Here is a 27,814-nt window from a genome sequence, read left to right as displayed (position 1 = left end):
GAGTTACTTATTTAATGTGCAATCTTATTACAGAATCTTGATTACATGCAATCTGTTGATATTCAGTCCTCTAAACGCAGTAGACATTTCCTGACTTCATCATAGTTTACACGTGGAAAATTGTTTATTAAACTTAAATGGTTTTGAGGGTAATCCACTTACTTTGATAAGAGAACACACTGTGTTCCAGGTGGTAGCTCCATGTGCAGCCAGTAGGGGGAATCGGCTGCTCGTGCTCCATCCCTTCCAGTCTCCACTCCTCTCCTCCTCTTCCCTGCGTTCTCCCAGGTTGTGGAAACGCTGCAGCCCGCTGGTCTGTGTCTGGATCCCTCACTCTCACAGAGCTGCTCAAGACCCTCCCACCGGCTGGGCTGGGGAAGGAGGAGGCAGTCTGCACTGTTTGCAGCTTCGGACGAGCCCCCTTTACCGCCCTGTCAGTGTGGAGGAGAAGGAGAGAGAGAGGCTGAGAGACTGAGTGATAGAGAAAGCGCACGCGATATAGGCAGGCTGTTTAGAGGAGTGAGAGAGCCGAGGAAGAATAAGGAGCACATTTTACAAGAGCAGAAGCAAGGAGGATCGCAGACGAGGGACTCTGTCTCCACTGGCCACCCGGGACACAGTCACTGTCTGTTTTTTTTTCACTTGTCTACTAGCTGGAGCTCAGTGGATTGACTAACCCGCCGGTGGATTTTTAAAATATTCGCTTGTGCCACATCATTTAGAAACTGGGATCATTTCTCTGTTGCTGACTCCACCGCTACAGACTGAGATTGCTCTCTGTGTCTGTGCTAAGCTCTCGTGCTGTGATTCTGCTCCTTAAACAAAGTGCATCTGTCGGCAGCCGGCACTGAGGATATCTCCCCTCTGTCAAGCAGGACAGCACTCAGCCATCGTCGGATCAGACAAGAGAGAAAGTGTGAGTGTGTGTATGTGTGTATGCAAGAGAGGGAAAGAGAGATAGCAAGGGGCAGTGAGAGAGAGTCAGATTAAAGCCCAGGCTAAAGACTGGAGTGAAACAGCTTAAATAGTGAAGTGAACCTATACGTCCTCTCCCGCTTTCCTTACCATTCCTTTCCTCCTCCTTTCCTTCTCCTGTTCCTCTCCCATTTTTCAACGTTAGGACTGCCAGAGCTACTGCCACCTGCACCTCTTTGCGTGTTCTCTTCCCTCTTCCTCCTCTACCTCACCCTCACTATCCGGTAGCAGCCTCTGACCAACACGCCGCTCTTGGTTCTGGCACTTGTGGAAATATTTCCATTGATCCAGCTGCGAGTGAGTGAGTGAGCACCTGCCCGATACTAAGTCTCTGGACCAGCAAGGCACAGTTTGTCAAGAGCTTCCTTATCAGTGGCAGACATTCTCCAAGCCACTGTCCGGCACACAGACCCTGACTTCTTCCCGGAGGACCAGCTTGCGACACAGTGGTGCAGACAGCAAAGACTGGAATTGCACAGTCCCTCTGTTGCCTCTTTCACATTACTAGCTACTTGGCAGCTCCCGCCCCCGTGTCACCATTCCCTGCCTCAGTGCTAAGGATTCCAGCTACATGGGCAAGCGATTGGAGCAGCAGCCAATGTACCCTCAGTACACCTACTACTACCCCCACTATCTCCAAACCAAGGTATGCCGCTCTTCTGCTGTCATTTAATTTCTCAAGCCCACTCATCTACTGCTACATTTTTGTCCTGTCTCCCTCCCACCCTTCCTCATCCTCCCCACTCCTCCTCTCATCTCTCGCTGGAGTTGGAATTTGGTAGATCGCTTGTCTCTACTTTGATGGTTTCAGATGGCAGGTGCCTCTTCGAGTTTGGATATTTTCTTAGTGTTATTCTGATCATCTAATGTGTTTGGTGTGCATGTGCAAATGTATCACAGAGTGGATGATTAAGGAATGGGGGATCAAGGCTGGAGGCTCAGGCTGCTGTTAGTCCACTCTAGTGGACTGTAACTGGGAGCTGTCCAGTAACCTCCACCCATTCCTCACCTGCAAACCGTTGAGCTCCTGATGAGATGGCACAACATGTTGGATAACATGTTTTGTAGATTCAAAGGCATTTGCTTATTAAAATGACCAACTGACAGCTTTTTTTATGCCACACATTAAGCAAATTAAAGGATGAGCATCCAAATGAGATTTTTTAATGAAGCATTTGCAAGCTTAAAGTGGGCCGTTGTTTAAAATCTTGACTGACACTTCTGAAAGAACTACACACAGTGTGAAGTTGTTAATTCACAAATATGTTCTTGTAGTGGGGGTATGAACCCTTCTTTTCCTCTGTTGATGGTATGTTTCTGACACAGAGCAGGCATGGGGTAGGCTGCCCGTGTTTGTTCTAGCTGCAGTATGCATCAGTGCCTCTGGGATAGAAGCCCAGGCCTTGGGTCCCAATAACTACCAGGACACTGGCTGGGCACACTACCCAGACATCATCAAGGGATTAAAATGGAAGCCTTTTGGGATTACTCCATTTGTTTTTCTGGCACAATGCGTAACACTAACTTCTGTCCATTTTTGTGACACTGTGATGCATAGCAGCAGCAGAATGACATGCTGCAGGTGTGTAATTAAACGTTGTAAAATATTTAAGTCTCATTTGGTTTCTAAACTATTTAATGATATCATTTTTAGATACCATTTCAGACTTTCCACTAATTTACATTTTCATCTGGTGATCTAATATGCCTGTTTAATGTCTCCTGTTATATGTCTAAAATAATGAGCTTTGTCGAGTTTAATTCAAGACAGTTACAGTAATACTTCCTACTGTTGCAACCAAAAATGGCCTCAGCTCCTCAGACCTGACTTTTAAATACTGGGCAGATACAATACAGGTCCTGATGCTCTTTATCACATAACAGTTCTATTTGGTTTCAAAAGTCCACTGCGAAAAAGCATTTCTGTCCAACATTTTCAGAATATACTTATACTTAAAAAAGTTAAAACGTGTCAATTTTGCTGTGTATATAACGAGCAAATAACTGACAGTGATGATATTTTCATCCTTCCATGTGAACCATTGCATCTCCAGCTGGGAGGACCTGACTGTAGCCCCACCTGGCAGTCCACTAGCTCTCCCCCTGATTTATAGTTTAATACATTTGTACTGCTGCCATATGGCTTCCCTCTCCCTCCCACTCCCCCCTCCTCTACTCCCTCCATCATCCCCCTCCCTCCCCCTTCTCATATCTCAGAGTTGCTCATCTCGGGGGCCTCTCAATCAAGGCATGCCCCTCTGTTCTCCCTTGCCCTCCTTCCAGCTTTTCTTCCCCCTTCCTCCTCCCTCCTCATACTTTCTGCATCCCAGCTCTGTTGCAACAGGGCCCTCCTTCCTCCTTTCCCTATGCCGCAGTTCACTCCCAAGGTCAGCGCAGATCCAATCTTGCCACCGTCAGCGTTTGATGTATCCTTGAGCAAGCCACTTGGGTCCTGTGTCATGCAAACCAGACCCACAGTGGGCGTGCGGGGCAAGAAAAGCATGTATTCTGTTTATAGATTGGCAGCCAGCATTCGTATTCATTTTCATGGTGTAGATAGTGTAGCCAGTGGCCTTGCAGGTTAATGTGACAGCACCACAGACAGGGTCAATAGGAGAAAGGGAGGCTGGGAGAGAGGCCAGAGTGTTGGGCAATGTGGCCTAGAGGGTTGTGGAGCGCTATGTCACGCTCTCATTAATGATCATTGATAGCTTGATTACACAGAGCTGAGAAGAGCCTTGGCTGGCAGATTCACACCACTTGACAAAATCACATGGCAGTCGCTCTGCCTTGCTGTAGCACATAAAAAATATAAATATCATGTCAGGACAGAAAGGGGGGAGTGGGGTACAACTCATATTACAGGACTACGTTTTAAGATCCTTTTGAGCTAACTTGTGATGCTATGCAGATCAAAGTAGTCAGGTTTGGCTGCAGTTAATGACATTGTTGTAGAGAGAGCAGCAAAATTACCTAAAAGGTTAAACTTGAGGCACTTGGTGCATCCATGGTCCTTTTGTCCCCTCTGTGTATTATATTCTAATGCGATATATGTCCAGCATATGCTGGGAAGCCCAAATTAGAATGTGAAAGTCAAAGAATGAGATGAAACAATAACATTTGGCTTTCTATTGATTAGTGCAGTGGGGCGTAGCATGTGCTTCTCTTTAGCTGAGTTATTGATTCCTGAAGGAGGATTTGTGTGCGTGTGTGTGTGTGTGTGTGTGTGGCTTTTAAATGACGTTATGGCTGCGGGGAGCTGGCAAGATGTTGCATTCATGAAAGGATACTTTAAAGACCCTATTTCTGTCTATTCCTCAAATGATCAGGGGCTAGTCATTTGCCAAAATTCAGCATTTATTCAATATGTCTTTTCTTGTGAGCTTGATGGCCAGTGCTGTTCACAGCTTGTTGTACGTTCAACTTTTGTCATTGATGATAGACGTGCCTCTGAAATGAGAGTATTATAGTAAAATGGCTCATCCAGGTCTCTTCCTAGCCCCCATCCCTTCCCCCATGAGAGCAATAGCAACACGTTTTTGACTAATTATTGTTGTTTTATGATGGTGTCCAGGGAAGAATACGATTTTCAACTAAACATATGCCTGTTTGTCCTTGCGTGAACTGCGTTTCATTTTCAGTCAGTGACCAGGGTTTTCAGTTCTCTCTTTCATTATTAAACATACAACTCTCATAGGGAACTCTCAAATTACTGATAATTTGCCTTGAATACCTGCTGGAAATTCTCCACTTCCGTGCCATTCAGTTGGCTTTACTTTTGCTGAATAGTATAACCGATGCTGCTGCTTGTGGTGTCACACCACTGTTGGGGTAGGTCATTACGTTCTTAATGTCAGCAGTCAAACACACAGACAAACAGGACACAGACGCACATGCACTGTGGCTGTGATGTGAGAGTGAGCAGGCTGTGTTACAGTCAGACAAGAAGCCGAGAGGGGCAGATTGAGGTAGATTTAGCAGCGGCTAATGTCCCTGGCCTTAAGTAAACACCAGTCAATGGAGCCCTTTGAGAGGATCTGTGCCTGTCTCTGGCCCTGCCATAGGCACCATTTATACATCTAATTCTTTGGGCAAAGGAGGGAGGGGTTGTCCATGTTTGAGAAAAAAAGATGGAGCGGAGGGTGGATGTTATGGGGAGGCAGCAGTCAGGGAAGGGCCTGTTAAAAGCAAGGAAAAGGGTTTGGTTACATTACACGGGTTGATCCATTGTGCTGCAGAAACAACAACAGAGCCATCTAAATCCTCCTTTAATGCCTTGATAGAGGAAAAAGGGAAACATAGAGACAACAAGGGGAGACAGATGTAAGGTACACGGACGGCAGGCAAAATCAAATAAAGCAGAAAGGACCCTTATACCAAAGTCTTTTGTTAAATTGGTTATCTATGGCATAAACTCAGCGAGTAGCTTAGTTCCCTCTGTGACTGCTGATGTGAATCTGCTTTGAAGAGTTTATCAAGCTCTGCGAATGCTGGAAAAATACCAGAGTTAAATTGCATCTACAAAAGCTCAGCCCTGTTTAAGTCAAGGACTATATGTTTTTATTATTACTAAGACTGAGTAATGCAACTCATTTCCCCACTTCTAGTTCCTGAGATGTGCTTCACAGCTGACTGCACGAAACAAAATACTGCCCCTGCCTTGCTGTAAATGAACCAATCGAGTGTTCTCTTAGTGCTCACATAAATTAACAGGATTTTTAGGAGGAGCTCTGGCTTTTTTTTTTTTAATTCCTTTTGTTTTCTCAATCCTCGCCTCAAAGGGCAGGCAAGTGGTTAGATAATTAATTAACTCCTGCTTCCATCAGACTTTGGACCATGGAAGCTTTATCTGCTATGAAATGTATATGCCAGTCATCGGGGCAATCGAGTCCATTTATTTGCCATGGCTGTTGTCTACATGCAAGAACATGCACACACACAGACACGCACTACAATGAGAGGACTCTTAACCCTTCTCATCTATCAGCCGACAGCCCAGCCCTATCTGCGCACCCATACATTAAAGTTGTGTTTGAGTTACTGCTTCTCATGGCCTGTCATACAGTGCACCACGGAGCTTTGTGCTAAGACCTGGCCCTCCGCATGCTGACACATACATCTCATTAGACCTGCTTTACCAGAGTGCTCTCTTGAAATTGCTTTCCATTTTGTCAGAAGAAGAATGGAGAAACCTACAAAGGAGTGGGAAAATGTGGCTGTTCGATGGAATTCTGTTGCTTTTGAGTTATTGTTGCATTGGAGCGCGTTGCAGATTTTAAAATGTCACAGCTGCATTACGTGTTTATATATAAAGTGGCATATATGATGGTTGAGTATGAAGATCACTTAAGTTAATACGTTTTAACTGTTTGTAATTTGGACAAAATGTGACTCTGTGTTCTGTGGCTGGTAAAGGATCTAAAGCTTAGAGTGCAGATCTCAAAACCAAGTGACATATTTCTTCTCCTCAGTAGTTTTGTGTCTCATTAAAGTGTCCTTGAGCAAGTCGTAGAGGAAAAATCTTGCTCGCACAACGGAAGTTGCTGTTAAAAAAAAAAGAAAGAAAAAAGCATCCAAGATAAATGTCTAAAGTATGAAATGATGCGCTTGGTGGTTGAGTTCTTGCCCCAGGGAATCTTGTCTGTGAACTCACCTTCCCCGACCATCTGGAGATAACTGGCTACGTTAGTCTTTACTGTTAGACGAAGGAACTCCTACCTGTGTGATGAATTGTGGCATATGGGGAGGAGGATGGAGCGGTGACTAAGTTTTTTTGCACGATTTCCTCAACCTGGAAACCTGGGTACAGACAATGAATCTTAGCTTTTAAAGGCACCGCTGTGAAGAAATGACACACAAACCTCACTGGTCTTCCTGTATCAAATGAATGGTTTCACTGAACTTGTAACCACAGGAGGTAAACAGTACCTGAACATATTAAACATGACTTGATTTTTCCTGACATTTTTCACTTTATCAGAATTTTTTTGATAGAAGTCTTCCCAATGAGAAACTAAAATGGAACACTCATGTTGGGATGGGCTCCCTTTGTTTTTTTTGTTTTTTTTTAAGAACAGAGAGAAAGAATCATGCAGAGACAACATAAAGCGAAACAGAGAGAAAAGATGTTGCCTCAGATTTCGAGCCAGATTAAATGAGACACATGATGTGCCCCTCAAACCCAGCAGTGCAGCAGGACTCCACAAATACACCTGCTTTTTTATTCCTCTCTTGTTTTTATTGGTCTCTCTTTCTGTAACATAGCATCTGCCTGGAGCTTTCTAGTGTGGCCCACTGTTTCACTCTTCTGCCTCTCTGGCAAGACTCTCGCCTTGCGTTTTCACGCTCTATTTTCTGTCAGCCCCTTTGCCTCTCAGGATAGTAGGGTACAGTTTCAAAATTGTTGTCTCTTTTCATCTTTGTTTATGTACCCCCCTTCACTTTTGCTCGAATTATTCTTTCTTGTTCCTTTTTTTTTTTGCCAAGACAGCCTTCATCTTTGAATTCTCTTTCATGTTGCCCCCTTTTATAATTACTCTTTCCCATCCTCCATTGCTTTTGCATGCCTTTTACACTATTTCTGGGAGCCCCCGCTGTTTGTTAGGCTTGGTGTCCTGCCATCTGTGCAGTATGGCATAAGTGGCTGGAGACAAGACACCTTGTGTGTTGACCCCTTTGATAGATACAGCTCATTATAACATACAGAAGAACATATAATGAAAGCCAAATACTTAAAAATTCTTATTTAGTTAAAGTTTAGGCACTTGTGTACTGTGTGTATGGAATAAAATACTTGTAAGTGAATATGTTTAGCCAGTGATTATTAGTGTTACTTTTGTTGGCTTTATTTATTTATTTTTATTAATTGATGATGACAAATGATATGACAGATGAGTGCTGAATCTTCTCAGATGCACATTTCCCTGCGTGTTAATGCTTAACAGCATGTTTGACCTAGCTGTGGCGAAACGTATCATCCCGTCACTGGAAGAGGGAAGATGTTGAATTAAGTCAGAAACCCTTTAAATGCATACAAGTTAGTAGCTGTGCATTAAAAAAGGAAAATACTTGTTTTAGCCCGAAGACTGGACAAGACGGTGGAAAAAGGGGCATATAAAGAGTTGGGTCAGGACGGCAGAGCAAGTCGAGAGTGAGGGATGAAAGTCACGAGCTGGAGAGAGATGATGGAGGGGGAAGAAAATGCACCTCGTGAGAGACAGACAAGCATTGAGGCAAAAAGGGGCTCTTGTTGCTCTTGTGTAACTGAAGTTTCTGCTGTGTCTGCTGTCCTACCTTTGGCGGTTCACATAAAGATTACTCAGGTTGCCTGTGTAGGCAGTGGAAGGGTAAGAGGAGGTGAGGAGGTTGGCCTGGAAGCTCGGCATGGTAGCATTCACTGAGTCAGACTCCGCCAGGGTAATTGCTCCTGCATTTTTAATGAGTGGCTGCTGCGCCCACTTTGAGGAGCAGTGCACCAGAGGATCCCTCCATGGCTTCGAGTGCAGCAGAACTGTCTGTCCACCTTCCTGACTGAGGGCATTTGAGACGGACAAACGCCTTATTTTTATTGACATACCTAATCAAACGTAAACGTCTCTTCATACAGGAGGGGGTTCTTGTCAAGCCTCTCCCTATAAATTCATTATCACATTGCCATGGTGATCACATGAAACCCTCGTGCGTGTGAAATACTGTTGTCCCACACTGTTCTCGATGACACAGACAGTTTTGTCATATGGTTTCAACTAAGCACTCGGCTTTATTCCTAGTCTGTGGTCTGCCTAATAACCAGACACATGTTATAGTAAACTGAGAAGAATTCATAATAGCAACTGTGTACTATGTAGGCAGTAATGTGTATTTCATTAAAGTGTTTTCCTGGGAAGTCTGGGAAAAGAGAGTGTTATGTTTCTGTTCTCCCATCAAATTCAGAATAAAAGCGGGAATACCACCTGCAGAGCGAAGCACGGCAGGTAGGAATATTCATGGTTTCATTTTTTACCATGGTCTTTCATTTACCTAATGATGCCTTAATCTGACCAAGAAAAAACACCTTGCCTGTGCACATCTCACTTTAACGAATTTGCTCTACATTTCCATTGTGGCTGAGCAGACCGACCCCCCCCCCCTCAAACAAACACACACACACACACAATTGTTCTCGTCACCCATATACTCAGGCATGAAAATTGGAGGGCGCCCTGGCTACAGACATGCAAATGGTAGTGTAGCTTTACCGCTGTGATTACAGTAGGAGACCTTGGTCGCCCCTCTACTGAGCACACGTACTGGCTGCCTTCAACATTTACTCTGCATAGCTGCATTAGTAGTGGCAGGCTCAATGAAAATACCGTGTCACGCTTGGCTTGAAAAATGGCTCCGGAAAAAGCCAATTCTGCCATAAATGAGGATAAGCAAATAGGCATGAGGGCTTGAATGGCTGCCAGTTCTGTCAGATTCCCCTTCTCACCCAGCCACAATGAGCTCCTATACAAATAGGAATACATGCACCAATTTAGTGCAGCAGATGAACCTCGTGAAGCCTTGTCGAGCAAGTGGTGGATTACCAAGAGCAAACATTCCTTTCTCCCAGCTTTATTTGAGTTAAATGACTCAAACCACCCTCTTAGATTTTGCCTGAATGGTTTCTTTGGCAGACCCCTCTACTGCTCCAGCTGCTTCTGAGGCTACAACATGTGCACATTAGTCAGCGTATGGAAAAACACTGACTCGGACAGGTAGGCGGCATGAATTAGACTGCAAGGACACTGATTTAGAGAGCAAACCTAGCCAGTCACAGCCCAGGATAAATGGAAAGAAAACGTAGGGAGAAAACCCTTTGCATGATAAGAGTCCAAATGGAGGAGAGATTATTATTCTTCACCAGTAATTAGTAGAGCATAAACAGCCATTGGCAACAGAATTAAAAAGTGCCATTATGATAAGTGATCTCTTTACAAGTTGCTGGTTTCTTCCTTTTTTAGTAGTTAATCATGGAGCCTTATGGACACCCCCTGTGCACAGACTGAGAGGGTTAGGGTTTGGTTTGTAGGAGGTGAGTGCCTGAAAATGACAAACTAATTGGAGGGCTTGATACAGTTCACTGACTTGATCAGAGACAGTCTGCTCTGAGACAAATGTTATCTCCTCTCTCTCCCTTTTCCCCTAAATTATTTAAGTCGCCTACATTTTAGAGGGAAAGACTTGGACAGACTGTGAGAGATAAAATACTTACAGGGATCAATGCCTCTATGTACACTGAGGAAAATCTTTCTCTATATCTATATTAGAATATTACTCACACAAGTTTTTGGAAAAATTTGCATTTGTGTATTTTTCAGTTGATGAATACTGATGATTTCATCTTCTTCTATTTTCTTGTCCTCGGGCACTTATGAAAATGTTAGAAAACAGTAGCTTTAAGAAACAGTTAGTCACTAATTCCCTATCTGCTTTCCCTCTCTCATTAGCTGTCTTGAGTACCCTGTGGAAGACTTGTATCCATTATTTATCTCTAGCCCCAAAAAACAACAGCTGCATGCTTGTGTAACTGCCATATGCTATGTTTCTTCCAACATATTGGGAGGGATCTGGCTGTATAGGGAGCTTTATTTCAACCCACAGAGATCTGTTTATAGCCCTGTGCAGACATGCTGCACTTGAATTGTTCCGTAAAAGTTTATTTTTTGTTTTCCAAACCATCAACACAAACTACAACAGAAGCCTGTGCCAACAGTGAACTGCTGTACGTTGGGCAATTAACCACGGTGCCACCTTGCAGGGTGTTTCCGGATGCTCCAGCATCACTGGAACAATCATAAGGAGAGAAGAGGGTCACATTAGGATTCAGCCGATAAAGCAATAAACCCTTGAAGGAGCTGCAGTCGGCGCCATAGAGAGCAGATTCTGTGTCCTCAGCACTTTGAGCCTGCAATTAATCACTAAGCTGACATTACACTGCCTTCTCGCGAATGTTGGATAAACACTCCGGCAATGGTGAGGCAACGTTCCCCTCTACAGACCCTGGATAGATGTGAAGACAACTGTTGACACTTGTCGTTTAGAGACTCAGTGGCCTAGTTATGTAGACCGTGGAGCGCAGGGTGCACTGCTCATTTGTTTAGTTATAGATGGCTAATTAACAGCCAGCAAGAGCTACAACAGGCTGCCCCTGTTCACTCAGTCCACACTACGGACTGAAGGCACTTTGGTCTCAACATGACTTTCACTAGCACATTGCATCTGTTTTTAACCCATGTGTTTGTTTGGCATCGTACATTTCTCCACTGGTGTGACTGCGTGACAGTTGCCACAGTGCTCTGATACACAGGAAGCCTCTTCTCCTTTTGAGGATTTATTAAGAGGATTTTTGGCAGCATGGGCTTTATTGTTACTATAGTGATAGTTGCCAGTGGTGTGTGCTCACCTTGCTCTGTTTGACTACAGTAGGCCAGACAAGGTTAAAAGGCTACAGTAACCCAAAAGTCAATGTTTTTAAGATTTGACTTTTTAAATCTTGTTTTTTCTTTTTTACCAAATAATTTTTAATTTCTCCAATTTTGTTTGTATTAGGATAACATTTCTATCATTTGATAATCAGTGTTTTAATAAGAAATTAGTAGAGCCAAGCTGCAGCTCTCCAGCTTTGCACTGTCTCCACTTGGAGTTTGGTCAGTTTTGTCAATACTAGATAGAATACTGTCATTATCCCATCCATAGCACTTTAAGGACTTTTTGTATTGCCTTTAATTACTGCATGCTTAATAGTGCTTAATATACCATCTAGCAGCAATTTGCAGATTCCAGCCTGTAACTCTCTCACTGAAAGTTAAAGCTGGCAGCAGCAAAGAGTAGGTTTCAGTTTCGACTAAACTGAGCAAAATTGCAATGAATATACATGAGATAGGTAGGATGTCTCAACTTAGTTTAATTAGGACTATGTGACGCAGTCTGGTAGTTCTGAACACCAAATTTGGGCTGAACCAAGAGGTTCTGTTGAACACGTTGAGCTGGCCTTGAAATTGAAATCAAAATGTAAAGGTCAAATATACAATCCACTGATCATTTCACTGCAGCAGCAGCATCTCGGTCCAAAATAAACAAAGCTGAACCTGGTGTATTCAGTTGAGGAAAATTTGGCAGTTGCTCACCCCATCCTTTACCTTGAGGACTCACATTCTCCAACATACTAGTACAGCCAGATTGGCTGCCACTACACAGAACTCATGAGCAGGGACTGTGTGACAGAAGAATGACCTGTCTGGTGATACTGTAACATAATAACACCACTACACCTTTTCATCGCAGATATCTGTTTGCTGCCGTATATTCTTTTCAATTATTTAACATTTAAGGTTTAATTAAATCACTCTTATTGTGGGTCGCACTACATGTTTCTGGCTCATTCCATCTCTGGGAAATTTGATCTGCGAAATGCAGGCAGGGTTAGGGGTGCATGACCTATAGCCTCACAGAGGATGCTGCCAGTTCAAATAACATGCAGGCAAATGCATTTGTAAAAATAATACTGGATAAATCCACAAACTGCTGTTTGCCAAGACTTATTGTAACTTTCATTCTAAAGGCCGTACAAAAATGCAATATAACTTTTTTTAAACCTCAATTGATTTGATGGGGCATTCAAAAGGATGCAAATTCAATGACCATACCCACAACAAACATACTGACCCATATTATCAGGTGCATAACAACCCTGAAGAAAGCATGAGAGGACCATTGAGGAGGGAGGCGGGGGGAGCAGTAAGGGAGGAAGGGCGGGAGTCCTGTTGGGTTCACTGAGTTCACTGACACACAGCTCACTCTCCCCCAGTGCTTCTCTTTCTCTCTTGACCATGGTTGAAGTGAATAATTTATCTCATATAATTTATCTCTCTACCGCTCTATCTCATACACACCAACACACAAATACACTTTCACGCTCACTCGTGCAGTGATGTCCATCTTCACTCAAACGCACACATGCCTCATGGGATTGGGTCCTGGTTATAGCGTAGAGTGAACAAGCTGGAATCTGCACACAGGGAAACCTGATCTGCCTTTCGCTGTGCCAAACATATGAGGTCACCCTGACTGACTGATCCCGCCTGCCAGCCAGTCTCCCACCATCCCCCCAATGCAGTCAAATTAAAACCAAATATCTCAGAGAGAGCCTCTAAAGGACTTAAAAGGTTTTCTTGGTGGGGCACATGTATCTCTGGAAGTACAGGAAGTCTTTTATATACCCTCAAGGCTCCTAAAGCTTTTATAAATGGCAAATTAAGCTTTAAAGAATAGTTTGGGTGACTACACCTCGGGTCTTATTTTAATAGTTTTGCCATCAGTAATTGTAAAATGAGTTAATGCAGCGATGTTGGAACACAGCAGCTTCCCTAATCATCTGGCTGCTTCTGTTTCTAATCACCATGTCTTCAGACTTTGGTGAGTACAGATATATCATCGTTGACAGGTACAACAAACAATGAACTTGAATTCTTAAATTCTTAAATTCCTTGTGAATGAATTATTTCAGCCATGAAAGTATGCAATTGCTACAAATAATCAGCAATATACTGTAGTTAGGTCTGTTGTCTTGTATGAGAAACAACACGCCCTGCAATCTCTTAAAGTTGACGGCTGCAAAATCTTAAAACGGAAATTGTGCAGCAACTATAGGCTCTAGAGACTTTTCTTTTATGCCAAACAGCCCTTTGAAATACTCTCCCAAACCCAAACAACTCTGTCAACCCAAAGCGCCGGTCACAAAGGAACCCTAAACATATGTCCTTTAGATCCCAGCTCCTGTTCTCTTGACACAAAGCACACAAGATGAACACCCACATTTAGTTGGTCTTACACAGACATATGCTGCTTGTACATGGAGACAGAAATTGCTCATAACAGTGCACAGACTTTCTCTAACACTTTTATACACGATCATGAACACACACATCCACAAACCTTCCACCCCCACGACACAGCCGTCACCTCTCGCTCCCACGCATCTCAAGTTCTCCCCATATTATGTTCAAATGGACACGCATAATTGCACTGGCATGGTTTCTTGTTTTTGTTGGCAATCACCAGCAGCCCCCATGATGTCTCTGACAGAGGTGATCGTTGTTGCAGGAACCACAAATCTCCATCACGGCACGCACAAATGCGCTGTTTCCGTGAGGTCTTATTGTCAAGATGGAATTTTGTGGTTGGAGTAATTATAAAACGGTCGTACTCCTTTAGATATCATCCAGATGAATAGCTTTACGATCAAGGTAAATGCTATTATTAAATTTGCTGTAAAGAATGCAGTTGTTATTGCAGAGTTTCTTTATGGTGCTGTAGATTGAAAACATTTCACCCAGACACAGACCAAGGGGTAAAATGGGGTGAAATGAAGCGTAGAGAGACGTCTGAGCATATGAGATAGCTACACCTGTCATAAACCCAGAATGCAAGCGCTGTCATTCAAAGACATGCACTAAAATTCTGTAATGTCACTGCAGCTGCCAGAATTACTGTGTTTATTAGTTTACACTACCAGTAGTGTTTAGTATTCACTTGCAAAAGCAAAAGTCCCTTTAGTACTAAATGTCGACCACCTCTGTCTGCACTTAAGCGGAGCGTTCTTGTTCCTGAGCTTTCTTGTGACTACAATGCTGTCTTCCATGTTTTCAGTGCTAAGCTACCCTGAATAACCTTACCTCCACAAGTCATTTTGAGGTTGGCTGAAGTTTTAAATAAGGCTGCGGCTTGTGGCAGCAAAAGGATTCTATATGCTTTGTATGTGCTAGCCAGGCACAACCTGTGCCAAACAAGCTCTCGTGCGATTGTGTTTCAAAACATTGTGGAGTCTAGAGACTTGACATAAGGCACCGGCCCTTGATGTTTAAGCTGGAAGCTGGGCTCTCTAAATGTCTGGGAATGCAGCAGCTTTTACCACCTGGTTTTTATGCTCTAACGTTTGTATTCGTTATATTTTTTAAGCTTTTTTGACAGATGAATCTATGGTTTCATTGTTGATAATTCTTAACTATTGTTATGTCCATAAAATGTACTTTTATTTTTTTTTTTAATTCAAACTTCATACACATTTGGAAATTTGTTCTCAGAGAATAGTTTTTTCTCATTTGTATTTTAATGCTCTCCATCCCATCACACGCAGTTTATCAAACAGGATTTACCAAAGGTGTTTGGTGTGATTGTGTGTAGTTCCCTTTCTGTGCTTCTTTCCCTTTCTCTCCTTAGCGGCTCAGGTTTATTTTGTGGGTTAGCGAGGGTGAGTTAATGGAGAACGTCAAACCAGCTTGTAACGCTGCCTTGGCTTTGACCTGTGCAGATTGTGGAGTGACCTCAGTGGTGCTGCCCTGAGCCAGCATTTGGAATCCAATCTCCTCACAGGGATATGGTGCATGTTTTAGCAGTCCCGTTTGATAACTTTGCCCCCCCGCCCTCTCCCCAAATGTCTATCATTCCTTAAATAAAACCCGCTTTGTTTTCACCTTTGATGACCCAGGTTAGGAGAGTTTTTTTGGCTCACAGGTGGCAATAGAACATTTGTTTAATCACATCAGACCCTTCCTGCTCTTTGCTCTTTGTCTGGGTGGAAACAGACAAAGTAGAAAACAGCTTTGGTTTATCAAAAGAAGGAATTTTAAGTCATTTTAAATATCAAATGAAAAGTATACACACTGGCAGGTTGTATTAGATCAATTTCAGAGGTTAATGAAGTGAGTGAAGCATCAAACATAAAGCTACTGCTGATCAATTGAAGTAAGTGCTACAGTGAATCACTGAATTACACTTAAATCAATGGGACTACATTATGATAAAATGATCATTTCAGATTCAGCACTGTTGAAGACGGATAGTTTTTTCATGAAAAAAGCACCTGACCTTCATCTTGTGGTTTCAAATTTCACTTGCTATTCCTCCAATTATAAGCCAGAGAAGAAGAAGCCAGTGACTAACAGACAAGTGACATTGTTGAGGTATGTCGAGAGAAAACTGAAATCACATGGAGCTGATGGTCAAATTGTAAAATGAGTCATCGAAAGGACTGCTTCTCAACGCCTATTCACATTTCTCTCTTCACTTGGGCCTTTAGCTGTTCTTTTATGTTGGTAGTTTTCTGGAAAACAGACGCAGCCTCACACCGAGATGCATTAATGCCATTTAAAGTATGGCACAGGGTGAGATGGCTCCCCTGTAATTCAATAAATGTGAACTCAGGGAAGCACGTTGAGAGAGAGAGAGAGGGAGGAAAAGGCTGAAGACTCACATTAGCCTGACAGTGGATCGTCAGCAGCCTTTCAAAGAATCAGCTTCAGGTCTGTATTTTACTTTCACTGTTATGTTTACTCATATTACCTTCTCGCTCCCACGATTCAGCAGGTGCTTTAGTGCACAACAGCAAGTCTGAGCTTGAACAGCCAGCCTTTTGCAAACAGGACTAAGCTTCTCGACACGAGAGTTAGTGTGTAATCTCAAGAGAAACAGGAGTATGTATAAGAAACAAAGGATTCATCAACAAAAAGAAAAGATAGCATCGGTGTCGTAGATTAAGAATAGGCGTCATGAAGATTGTTAACAAATGAAAAACTCAATGGGAGGACTGAGAAAATGGTTGTTGAGAAGAAAAGTTTTTAACTGAAAGCATGAAGCAAAAGTTGCCAAGCGGAGATAGGGGAGCATTTTTAGCTGCAATACAATGCAATTAAAAGCAAGCAGAAGAAATTGTGTTTGGATCTCAGGGTAGAAAGACATTGAAGATTGCAATCAGACTTTGGCAACCTGCTGAGAGTCTTCAGTCTAATTTTACTGAGAGCAGATAGTTAACTCTGCTGCTTATTCCACAATGACTGGCAACTTGAGAATTCAAAATAATTAGAGTCAAACAGTGGAGTGGCTGGATAAATGGGCAATGTTTTGATGAACAAAACACTTTATTGTTCTCTGGTGTATTCATGTGTACATTTGTTTGTTCATCCCTGGGGAAGTGTGACACATCCATGAAAACGTATCATATGTCTTGTTGTTACAAGGGGTGGATGACACCTGGTATGGATACAAGTATTTAACAATGTATATGTGATATGTGATGTATTATGGGATGTTATTTAGTATGGTTTTTCCAAGGGAAGTGTTTCAAGATAAAATGGCCAGATAACTGTCTGCTACTGATAAATCTGTTAAATCAAAAACCTAAACACATGCAGGTCTTTATTATGCAGCCAACCAAGTATTGCTCACCTGTTTTGAAATATATCCAACTACATATTTTAAAAGAAAATCAATATTGATCCTCTTTTTAGTGTTTTTCTGAAAAATGATTCAGAAGTTGTATTATCTTGCTGTTTGCCCTTAAATCTTGACATTTTTGAGCCCAGAGATGTCATGCAGGTAGGTGTCAATCTTAAATTTTGTCTTTCAGTGTCAGGCAGGGCACGTATTTCACTCATTTTTTGTCTTTTCATGTAGGATCTGTTGCAAACTGCTCCATCTTGTACTAATAAATAAATGTATAATGCATTTACATAATGCGTACAATGCAAAATATATTCCCTAAAGCCTGATCCTGTGATTGCTGACTGCTGAACAGACGTCAATGCATTATGCAGTGGCATCGTCTTCGTTGCGAATACAATTTTAAGGTGTCCTTTTTACCTTGACAAGCAGCAATACCACTTGCTCAAAGCTGGTGCAGAGGGGATAGCTGGTCTTGTTTGAAAGCTGAATATATCCTGCCATTCTTCACTCTCAAAGCATGTAAAAGGTAGTCTGATTTGAGTACTCGTACTGCTCGCTCCCTCATGGATGAGCAGGTGCGCTTCAAGGTGTTTGGAGGGGGGGGGCGTTTTAACTTGAAACTTTAAAAGGCACCTTAGTTTTTTCTCTGTTTGCTTGGAACTGAAAAAAGAACAAGAAAGCAGAAAATGCTTTCTGCCTTTGTTTCTGGTCCCAGCAGTGCTGAGAGAGGGAGCCTGCCCACCAATTAGGGCATGCCGATTCTTACAGCCCATGAATTATTAAGAGCACCCCATCGACTAGGAGCAGTGACGGAGGGCAAGAGAGAAGGCCAAGCCACCTGAGCACCATAGCTGCATTTATTAAAGTGTAAGTTGTCTTTGCACTGCACCAACGCTTATAATTAAAGTACAAATAACCTCCACAGCGTAGAAGTCTCTTGTTTTTTAGTGGATTTTAATTCTTTTCAGTGTACAAATTGGATGAATCGAACATTTATTAAGTCACATCCACGTGTGAGGGGAGAAAAAAAGAAAAAAAAACACAGATAAAGATAGGATAATGTATGGTGTTAGATTGCAACTTGCTACACCGACTGCCCTTGAGGTCAACCAATTCATTCCTGCTGTAGAATTTATTGCCTTGTAGTAGCTAAGGCAATGAGGTGCTGTGAACCTTGAGCCCATGTCGACATAGAAGGTCTTCACATCCATATACGGGGTCTAGAGGGGGATCCTGCTTGTTAACTTTCTATTCAGGGATCCAGCTACATCTGGCACCTGTAACATGACCCCACAATAGCGTCAGCTAAGACTTGCTAATATGCCAGCTTTTTGGGGGGACCACCACAGTAATGTTCCCAGGACCAACACCTCATCATAAATAAGCCTTTGAGATCGTGCCAATGGGCTGTATCTTGTGAGCAATGATGAGAACGATGCAAAATTAGGTGCCTGTCAAATATAACTCCTGGTGATTGTCAGTATTTAAGATGTATTGAATGGGGAAGGCTTTGTGTGGGAGTCCCTGCCTTGCTGGATAACGTAACTATCATTATTCATGAATAATTGGATGCATTCATTTTATTTTCCCCTCTCTTTTCACCAGTGGGCTGTTTAATGTCACAGAGTTGTCAAGTAATTTAGAGAAAGAAAGAGTCAGCCAACACTGATTTCTATTTCCGAAATGGCTTATTTTTCTTCTCACAGAATTGGGGAAAAAAAATTATGGCAGAAGCAAGTGGAAATATAAAGGAACGAAAAATATATAGATACTGTGACAATGCTGTGCTTTTAAGTGTTTTGTGATTTAGGTAGTTATTGTTATGCTGCAGGGAATGAAGCGAGAAGAAAGGACTGGTCTCTCTCAGATGTCTTTAAATAGAGATCCTGACAGCCTACTTTCCTGCTCACTTGTACTCGGAAATGGCTGGTTCAATCTCTGTTCAGTAATATACATTAACTATGGTCCTGTTTGTCACTGAAATAGCTTAAGTGCCCTTTAGCTGGCATTAGACTCGGTGTTTCTCCTCACACGCTGTGTTTCTAAAAAAAAAAAAACTAAAAAAAAGCATCAGGCCAAAGTAGTTTAATGCTCGCTCAAGAGCTATGCTCATTTATCAGTGCATCTCTGTCTGAAAAACACATACAATGACACGAAATAGCTAGCTCAGGCTTGAAATGAGAACACGCACAGAAATCGTGCACCTCAGTTTGTCTTTTTTCTTTTCTCCTTTCAAAATTCTGTCTCTCTTTTCGGGTTTGACAGACCATAACTTTCCACCGTTGTCTTATATTGACTAATAATAATTGAAGAGGTTTTTTTTCTTTAATCCACTGTGTATGAGCATGATTGACAATGTAACGGAACTTTGCGATGTCAAATGAAGAGGAATTCTGGTACAAATGGTTATAGGTTGTTATGGGTTATAGCTATTTTGCTTGAATTAATAGAGGATAGGAAGGATAAAAGAGTGATGATAATATATCAAATATAAAACAAATTTGTTTTTTGATAAGAAAAGAACGTCAATTAAGTCAGTGTTCCCTTATGAGCAAGTAAAGTTTTTGTCAGTCATCTAAGTTTCAACTAATTCTTTATTCTAATTTTAGCTGTGGGAGCAAAAATAGACTCTTAGAAGTGCAGACAGCTGCCGCATAAATTTCATTTGCAGTTTTCTCTGCTTTGACTTGTTTCAGTACTCTTTTTGTTTTCCTTTTTTTATTTCCCATCGGATGATCAGGGGTCTTTAGCATAGCTGGTACATTTTTGTCAAAATAATATGCAAGTCTGAAGACAGCTGACCTGAAATCAGACCTGTTGTTATCTGTTTTTGGCCCACAGGGCAGACAGCCTGTACAGAGTGCTGTTTTCTTGTCAGTCATGAGTTGTTAACTTTTCCAAATCGTGACTCAGTCTAATAAGCTTCAGTCCCCTCTACAGCTGGATGGCAGCTGTAGTCGTCACTATGCACTGAACATCAAACTGTTTATTGACAGCATTTTGCCTTACCAGGTACAGCTTGTCTGTGTCCTTCATGCAAATGTGTAGCAAATGGATTCTTTAATGAAAGATCCTTGAAATAATGTGAAACCGGGCAGTTTACCAGACTTCTGCTTTGGTGACTCAAACAGATTAACAGATCAATGACCCTTAAGATGAGTTTCAAAAAATTATTGGGCAGATGGGATTGTAGCAAGATGACTTGGACCTCTTGTGGGCCATAAAGCAGCCTGTGACTAATTAATTATGCATTTCCTGCAAATTCTTTCTTGACTTAAAACCAAGGAGGGCCACTTTGGCCTTGGCAAGTGCATTCTGTGTGTGGCAAGCCTTGCTTTGCTGGGCCTCAAAAATAAAAATAAATAAAAACAGCTTGAGGCTCATTGTGATGGTAATGGCCCATCCACAGTTATTGGCAGGCCTCTTCATATTCAGTCCCACAATGACGCCTCTGTCTTGGATGTTTAAGAGGTGGCCTGCTGCTGGCGGAGGAGCTTCCTGTTCATGTGGTAATCTGTGCGTCGGTACAATGCAGCGAGTAATGTTCTCTAAGAGCCCAGCCCCTCACATTCAGGCGAAAAATGGAAGGCCACACACCACAACAATGAGAGTCCACTGCTATCATCATGAAAACAGTTTAAAAGCCTTTATCAAGTACAGTAGATCAGATCACCACTAATTTTCATCTTTGATGTCTCCTCACAATTTGCCTTGGTTTGTGAAAGTATAGTGTTGGGCTGGAAAAACGGATAATAATGTAGAAACTCAATTGTATCTCTCCTTGAGCGAGAGCCGTAGGGGCTTTCTTGGTTGTGAATAAGAATGATCATTTTCATTTATGTTTTAGATTAGCTAAAAGCCAGTAATAGGATTCATTAGCTCAGGGACAACTCTTTAGTATAAGCTGGAAAAATGTTTCAGTGACTGAGAAATAAAAAATACAAAGTTCAAATAGCCACTTGAATTTGCTAAGATGGGAACAGAACTATTGCCACCGTTGTGTTTTAAGTTGTTTTGGATAGAGGCATTCTCAGTTAGGGAGCGTCCTAAAAGTGTTTGAGCACATTTCAGAGGTAAAAGATATAATTCCTGTTTTTTATTCATGAAGTTGCCTCCAGCAAGAGTGTTGAGATGGGACAATTTCATCTGTTTTCCTAAGATTTACAGCTTTTCACCTCGCTCTGTGGTGCTAAATTATTCTCCCAAAAACCTTTATGAATAGATACAGTTGTAGATAGTTACAGAGAGCTGAAAAACACACTGTTACGAGAAAAACTCTTGTATTTCCACACTTACGTTAGACAGAAAAAAATGTGAATAAACTATAAGTCTTGCCCTTTTTTGTCAACCTGCCATGAGGTGGAAAGAAGCGATGACTTCAGTTACCTTTGAAGATGCTAAAGGACTGATCGCATCACTCTTGAGTTTGTTTTAACCCAGATGGCCTGTGTTTATCTATACTGGCTGTGATCCCTTACCGTGTCCAAGAGTTGCATGCATTAAACTTATCCAGCAGCCTGGCAAGGACACAGCAGGCTAGACTCACTGAGGCAAGCAGTCAGGCAATGTGGAAACATTACACCATTACGCTCACCTGTTCCACAGACATGGTGACTTATCTCATGAATAAATCACACTACCAAGGTCCTGGCAACTCAGACGCTGCACCTCTTCTCCTGTGGCAGATGTCTGCATCCCAATTCATCTTTCTCTCCCTGTAACCTCTTCTTTTTTTCCTCCCCTTCTTCTCTCTCTTCCTCCCTAGCATCTGATTTCTTATAATTCTCCCTCTAGCTGGCTGTATGACTGTGTTCACTTTATTTATCACACAATTGTGACACTTTTGGATAAAGCTGCACACCCTCACTGATTGAACTCTGTTTGTGAGGGCTGGGAAGCACTTTGGTTTCCAGTAAGTCATGGGATTGACAGCCCAGGATGGTCTGCCCAGAAGAGTCCGTCTCTCGTCCCTTAAATCACTAAAACAGGCGCTTCTGAAAAGGTCCTTAACTCAACAACTGCTGCCAATATGTCAAACCAATAAGAATACAGAGCGCACCTTCACAGAAAAATTAAAACTGTGATAGAAAATTAAATTAGATGATTTTATTAAAAGAATTAAAAAAAGTATATGTAAAGGTTTTTATTTGGCTCCCTTTTTCATGTAAAAAACGTATTTTTCTTTTCCCAATTTTTCATGGTATGACATATCCAGGTGTGCAGAGGCAGTATGGCCAAAGTTTTTACAATGCAGCATTATTCTCAGTTTGAACCTGAGTAAAACAATCCTCTGCATAGCCTCACTGCCTACTGCTGACGGCAGCTTTGCAGTATTTGTGCTTAGATCCAATGAGGCGGGCGGATACAGGTTTTTTTTTTATGGTGAGTAGTGCTGATATTCCTTCAAGGCAGATAGTTGTTTAACACGCAGTGCAGAATCTGGCACAGCATCCTCTTTGGCCTACTAAACTCTGCTCAACACTATGTAAAAACTCCCAAATGGCTTTTAGACAGGGAGGAGAAACAGGGTGGAGAGAGATTCAGAGAAGAAAGCACAAAGGAGAAATGGAGGACGAGCAGCCAGATGAGGATTGGAATGGATTTAGAGATAGATGAGAGCTGACTGAATGGATTGGAGAAGGTGAGGAGAGGATGGATAGAGGACTAGCAAAGGATAGACTCAGTTATGGAGGGTTAAAGAAAAGAAGAGCGAGGGGAAACGTGGTTCACAGAGTTTAGCAGTGAAGACGGTTGTATGGTGTATGGATAAAACGAGCTACTTAGGTTGTGTGTAATCTTTTATCCCATGTCAAAATACAGCGATTGGGCTCCAAATAGAGCTATGCTGCAATAGCTCCTTAGAGTAGGGGATCAGTGCATGAAGTACACTATCAGCCCTATTCAGTTTCATATAAACTTGCCTAATGATGATAATGACAAATGTGTTCCTGTCTGACACAACAAAGCGAGTTTATAACAGACTGTCCTCAGGTACTAAATCAGAGTGTGGAACCTCTAAAGAATGCACCAAAAAGATGGATGTATACATGATCAAGCCTTCCAGAAAGATGAAAACAATGGCCCTGGCAGGCACACTTTGTCAAGATGTAAAATGAAAAATTGTTTTACTAAGTGGCTGCCCTGAAACAAAGTAAAAAAACAAAGTCTCTTAGTCCAGACTGTTATCGTTTGTGGTTCCAGGATTGTGGAACGAGTTACCGGTTGCTGTCCAAGCAGAAGTGTTTCTCTTTACTTTCAAGGATCTCTTGAAAACACATGTCTTCCAAGATCACCTTGTTTTCTAACTCTTTCACACTAACATGTCTAACATGCTCCTACTTCTTCGATTTCGATGTCCTTTAAACAGATTGATAGTACTTAATTCTTCCTCCAGGGTTTTCTACTACACTGAATCTTGAATGCTGTTCCTCATTTGTAAGTTGTTTTGGATGGAGATATCTGCTAAATGACTAAATCCAAGTAATAAAGTAGGACTCGTTCCTGAAGTACAAGTTTTGACCTATATGAGTATGACCAGGGGACCCCTGGGGGTTTCCTGCAGTATCTGGCACCAGACTGATGGCAACAGCTTCTTTGGGTCCTGTGACTTGTCAAGTAGAGCCTTCAGTAATCAGATTTGTTTTGGGGATGCTCAGTCGGATTAGTATCTGGCAAGTTTGGACAAAGCTTTGTTCAAATCTTTGGGCTCTTTGGCTTGTTCCTTAAACAGTTCCTGAGCAGTGTTTGCAGTGTGGCAGGGGGCACTGACCTGCTGCTGTTGTCAGGGAATACACTTCCCATGGCAGCTATGCTTGGTCTATAACAATGTTTGGGTGGGTGACACCAACAAGTAACATCCACATGGGTAGCAGGATCCCGGGTTTCCCAACAGAACTTCATAACAAAATGATCGCGTCATTTCACCTGCCAGTTTTAATGTGGGCGATTGGTGTATTTTCATTGTAAAGTGACATGTTTTTCAGGCACATATCATTTTTATTTGTAACTAAGCTAAAACATGCATTGATGTTAATGCATTATTTTCACGAAGCTCATTTCTCTCTTTGTTTAAAGAAAACAAAAGCGTTCTTGTTGTTTTGATTGCCTGCTGCTGCATGACCTTTGCTAAAACTCATCTGGAAGTCCACATCCATCAAAATCTCATTTACAGCTTGCCTCGCAATTAGTGAGTGGCACCATCGCAAAGCCATTTTGGTTTTCACACAATAATGTATTTTTTAGTTGTCATATTGACGAATAATTTGAAACCTGAGTTAATTTGTGCCTCTTTTGAGTTATGTCCACAACGTTGAAATATGTCCACAATAATCAAAGCAGAAAATATGGCCCAAATACTCATTACATATCTGGTCTCTCCATTTGTGCATTAGTATCGTCATTCCCCTCCTGCTTTTGCTGATACACCTGATTTTTCTGGCAAGGGTAAAGAAGGAACACAGTCTGGTTGGTTAGCATCCCAGTGCACAATCCCTGGATATGTTTTTCAGATGTACGTCATAAAATAACCCTATAAACTACCACAAACCAACCATTCTCCACTCCCTAGCTGATTTGTTATGGCTGTCTCAAGCCTTCCTGCCACAAGAGCGGCTGGTGTTTAGAGCCAGTATTTAGTCTGGCAATTGTCAGATACTCTTCAGTGAGTATAACCCTTTGGGGCCAAAAGTGACATTCCAGACCCTGCACAAGTGTTCCATATTTTAAAGAAATTGAATATTCAAAAGAAAAAAAGGTTAATTCCTGTCCATATGCTGAACCTCTCAGAGAAAATACGAGCACACGAGAGGGTGCAGAATCATAGTGGAACACATTACTGAACTGTTGTCGGCTACACAAGACAGGTGCACAGGAAAACTGTGTCATGATAAAGAATAGGTTTAACTTATGCACTGTTTTTGCAAAAGAAAGTCACAAGTTTACTGTGTGAAAAAGCTTAATACTAAAGGCAAAGACAACAGAAATACTGCTGTCATACATGAGACAAAACATTCTTAAAGTTAGGTATGCAATATATTTTTGCTATCAAACCTTAGCATTTACTTATTATTAACTAGTGCAGCATTTGATTCTGAAGCTAGCATGAATAGGTCTATACCAGGTTATGCATGCTGTTAGTGTGCTGCGGTACCTGCTGTCACTAGTCTGTGGCTGGAAAAAAAAAAGAAAAGTTGTTTTTTAAAGCTGTGTTAACATCACTCAGCTATGCAAACATTACATAGTTCCTGTAACATATGGTTGTTGGCAAACTGTCAAACACACATACAGTTCTGAGGTCAGTGTCAGGCAGTAACTCATGCACCAAGCAGTCAGGGAACCTTTGAGCCTCTTTCCAGCTTCTGTCAATTACAGGCTTATTTATGAATTTGAGCACAGTTGACCTTCTGGAGAAGGGTACCTAAATTTGTTTGTCTGCAGAACAGCATAACAAATGGTCAAGCTTCTTCTCTCTCTATCAATCTGTCACCTGTCTCTGTCCCTCTCCCCCTCTGGCATTCAGCCATCTATAGTCATTCATTCACAAACAACAGTGTGTCAACAAATTGGTTCTGGACTTTCAGACTAAAGCCAGTGGACCTGAAACTGTGCTAACATGCAGGACTGGTATATTTGAGAGTACTTTTAAATGAGAAGTATAAAGAGAAACTCACAGATAAGTGTTTGTGTCTTTCTCTTTCTATAATGCAGCCTAAGAGATTTCAGGGCATGGTGCCAGCCCATGTGCATGACTAGACAGTTAGACATTTGTCTAACTGAGAGACAGCAACATGCTTCTTTCCTCCCTCTCCACATCTCCCACAGTCCTGTGTTTGTGCTTACACTTCCTGTAAAAAACATAACCGAGTCCTGAGGAATGTGCCCAATTAGAGACGGAGAGTTAGATGGGAGGTGGCGAGGCTCAGTGGCCGCTGCTCCCTTTCTGATAACTGCTCCAGATCTGCACAGAAACTTAGCTTTACACTGATGCTCCTCTGGGTCCAGAGCCAAGGTGAGTCGTGGTGGTGGTAGAATGATGTTCAGAAACAAGAAGTGTCCTGAATTTCTGCTTGTCACTGTTAATCACAATAGTTAATTTAAAAAAATCAAACAGAAGTGTCAAAGATTTCCTAATTTATGCTCTCAAACGTGAGAATTGGACATTTACCTGCAATTGATGTATTTGACAATTTTATCTAACTAAGATGTCATCTTAAGCTCAATTGATATTTATATTTGATATATATTTTATTTCTTTTAAAAAAAATCCCATTAGCAACATCTTTGAGTTTAAACTGTTGGAGTTTAAACCTGGTGGCCAATCCCTTTTGTCTATTGATCACCTCAGTGTCCTCATTGGTGATTGTGGACCTGTTGGTGCCAGCAGATGTGTTGGTGAGCAAAATGTATTGGTTTCTAAATTTGTCCTTTTCTTGGTCGTCCTGCATCTCTATCTTCTCACTCCGTCACTGCAACCATACTGCAGTCTCCACTCCCACACTGGTGAGCTCGCGAACAGACCCAGCTGGCTATAATGATGACAAATCAGCCAAATATTTATGTCCAAGGAGTTTCACTTTGGCTCTGCCCACGCCTGGCTCTATGCTTTCTTTTACGGATCCCTCTGCGGCAGTCACTGCACTTGCAGCCAAACCATCATAATCGCGCCGCACAAACACATTTTAGCTCCAGTTATGTCACCTAAACACCATTTGACTGTTAATGTCCTCAGAGAACCAAGTTTAGGGATGTCTGAGGAGTAGTATAAACATAGAAGCTTACAGTGTCCATTTGTAGATTTTTGTGTGGGCTTTGTGATCCACCTGCTATGTAAAAGTAATGTGCATTTTGTTTTGTTTTTTGCTGGTAAATAAATGTTTGTGCCAGGTCCTGTTTGCAAAAACTAAAGATGAGGGAAAGGTGGATCTTACTATGATTAAAGTAACAGGTACGAAATGGATGACTTTATTTTCAAATAGTTTAATATGTTATAATGCATTAGCATCTTGATCCAAGCGAGAGAAGGTTAGAAAATGTTTGTTCTTATTTTATCTTCAAAAAGATCATCTCAGCTGTCCTACATTCGTCTCGTGTCATTACTGATTTGCCACAAAAATAGTCCTTTATTCAGCCCCTAAGGCAAACGAGAGGCCTTTTCACATGAGCCTTTCAAGTAAGAACTGATGTGCCATCATTGCATATAGTTGTCATGTTCTGAAAGTACAGAGAGAGCACTGGGGGTTGAAGTCGATGCTACAGTTTTGAACCAGCAGCTGAGGTAGTAACAAAGGCGAAACAGGCTATGTGCGCAAGTGAATGCAGAACTCGCCACTCCACCTAGTGATGGTGTTGTCACTCATCAGATTCCGCGATGCATGTAAGTACACACTGAGGACTGCACTTCCTCTACCTGGCATGTTTGATTTACCAAGGAGAAGATGCGGCGGGTTAATAAGTACATCTTCTGTTTACCGATGAGCCACAACTGATATGCAGAAAGGGTGCAAATATTTCCCTGCTATGTTTCATGCCATCAGGCATATTTTCATGTACATTTCCATGGATGTTGCTATCTCAACCTTTGAGATGTTATCATTGCTTA

At 41.9% G+C, this 27,814-nt stretch overlaps 1 protein-coding gene across 4 annotated transcripts in view; it reads left to right on the top strand.

The window, feature by feature from the left end:
• rbms3 (RNA binding motif, single stranded interacting protein) overlaps positions 1–27,814 on the top strand; it is a 282,860-nt gene that overhangs the window by 79,664 nt on the left and 175,382 nt on the right. Inside the window, exon 1 of one of the 4 annotated variants that reach the window (XM_072370237.1) lies at positions 414–1,621. The exons of 1 other annotated variant lie outside the window; for it this stretch is intronic. In XM_072370237.1, the coding sequence (XP_072226338.1) occupies positions 1,547–1,621 (75 nt within the window). In that variant the 5' untranslated portion in view covers positions 414–1,546. Of the gene's footprint in view, positions 1–413; positions 1,622–27,814 lie in introns of those variants that run through there. 2 more of the 4 variants (XM_072370238.1, XM_072370236.1) reach the window with 2 other exon arrangements.

The sequence above is a fragment of the Leuresthes tenuis genome, unplaced genomic scaffold, assembly GCF_036924035.1.
Source record: "Leuresthes tenuis unplaced genomic scaffold, fLeuTen1.0.hap1 SCAF_18, whole genome shotgun sequence".
NCBI classification, from domain to species: domain Eukaryota; kingdom Metazoa; phylum Chordata; class Actinopteri; order Atheriniformes; family Atherinopsidae; genus Leuresthes; species Leuresthes tenuis.
This window is presented reverse-complemented; position numbering and strand designations above follow the sequence as displayed.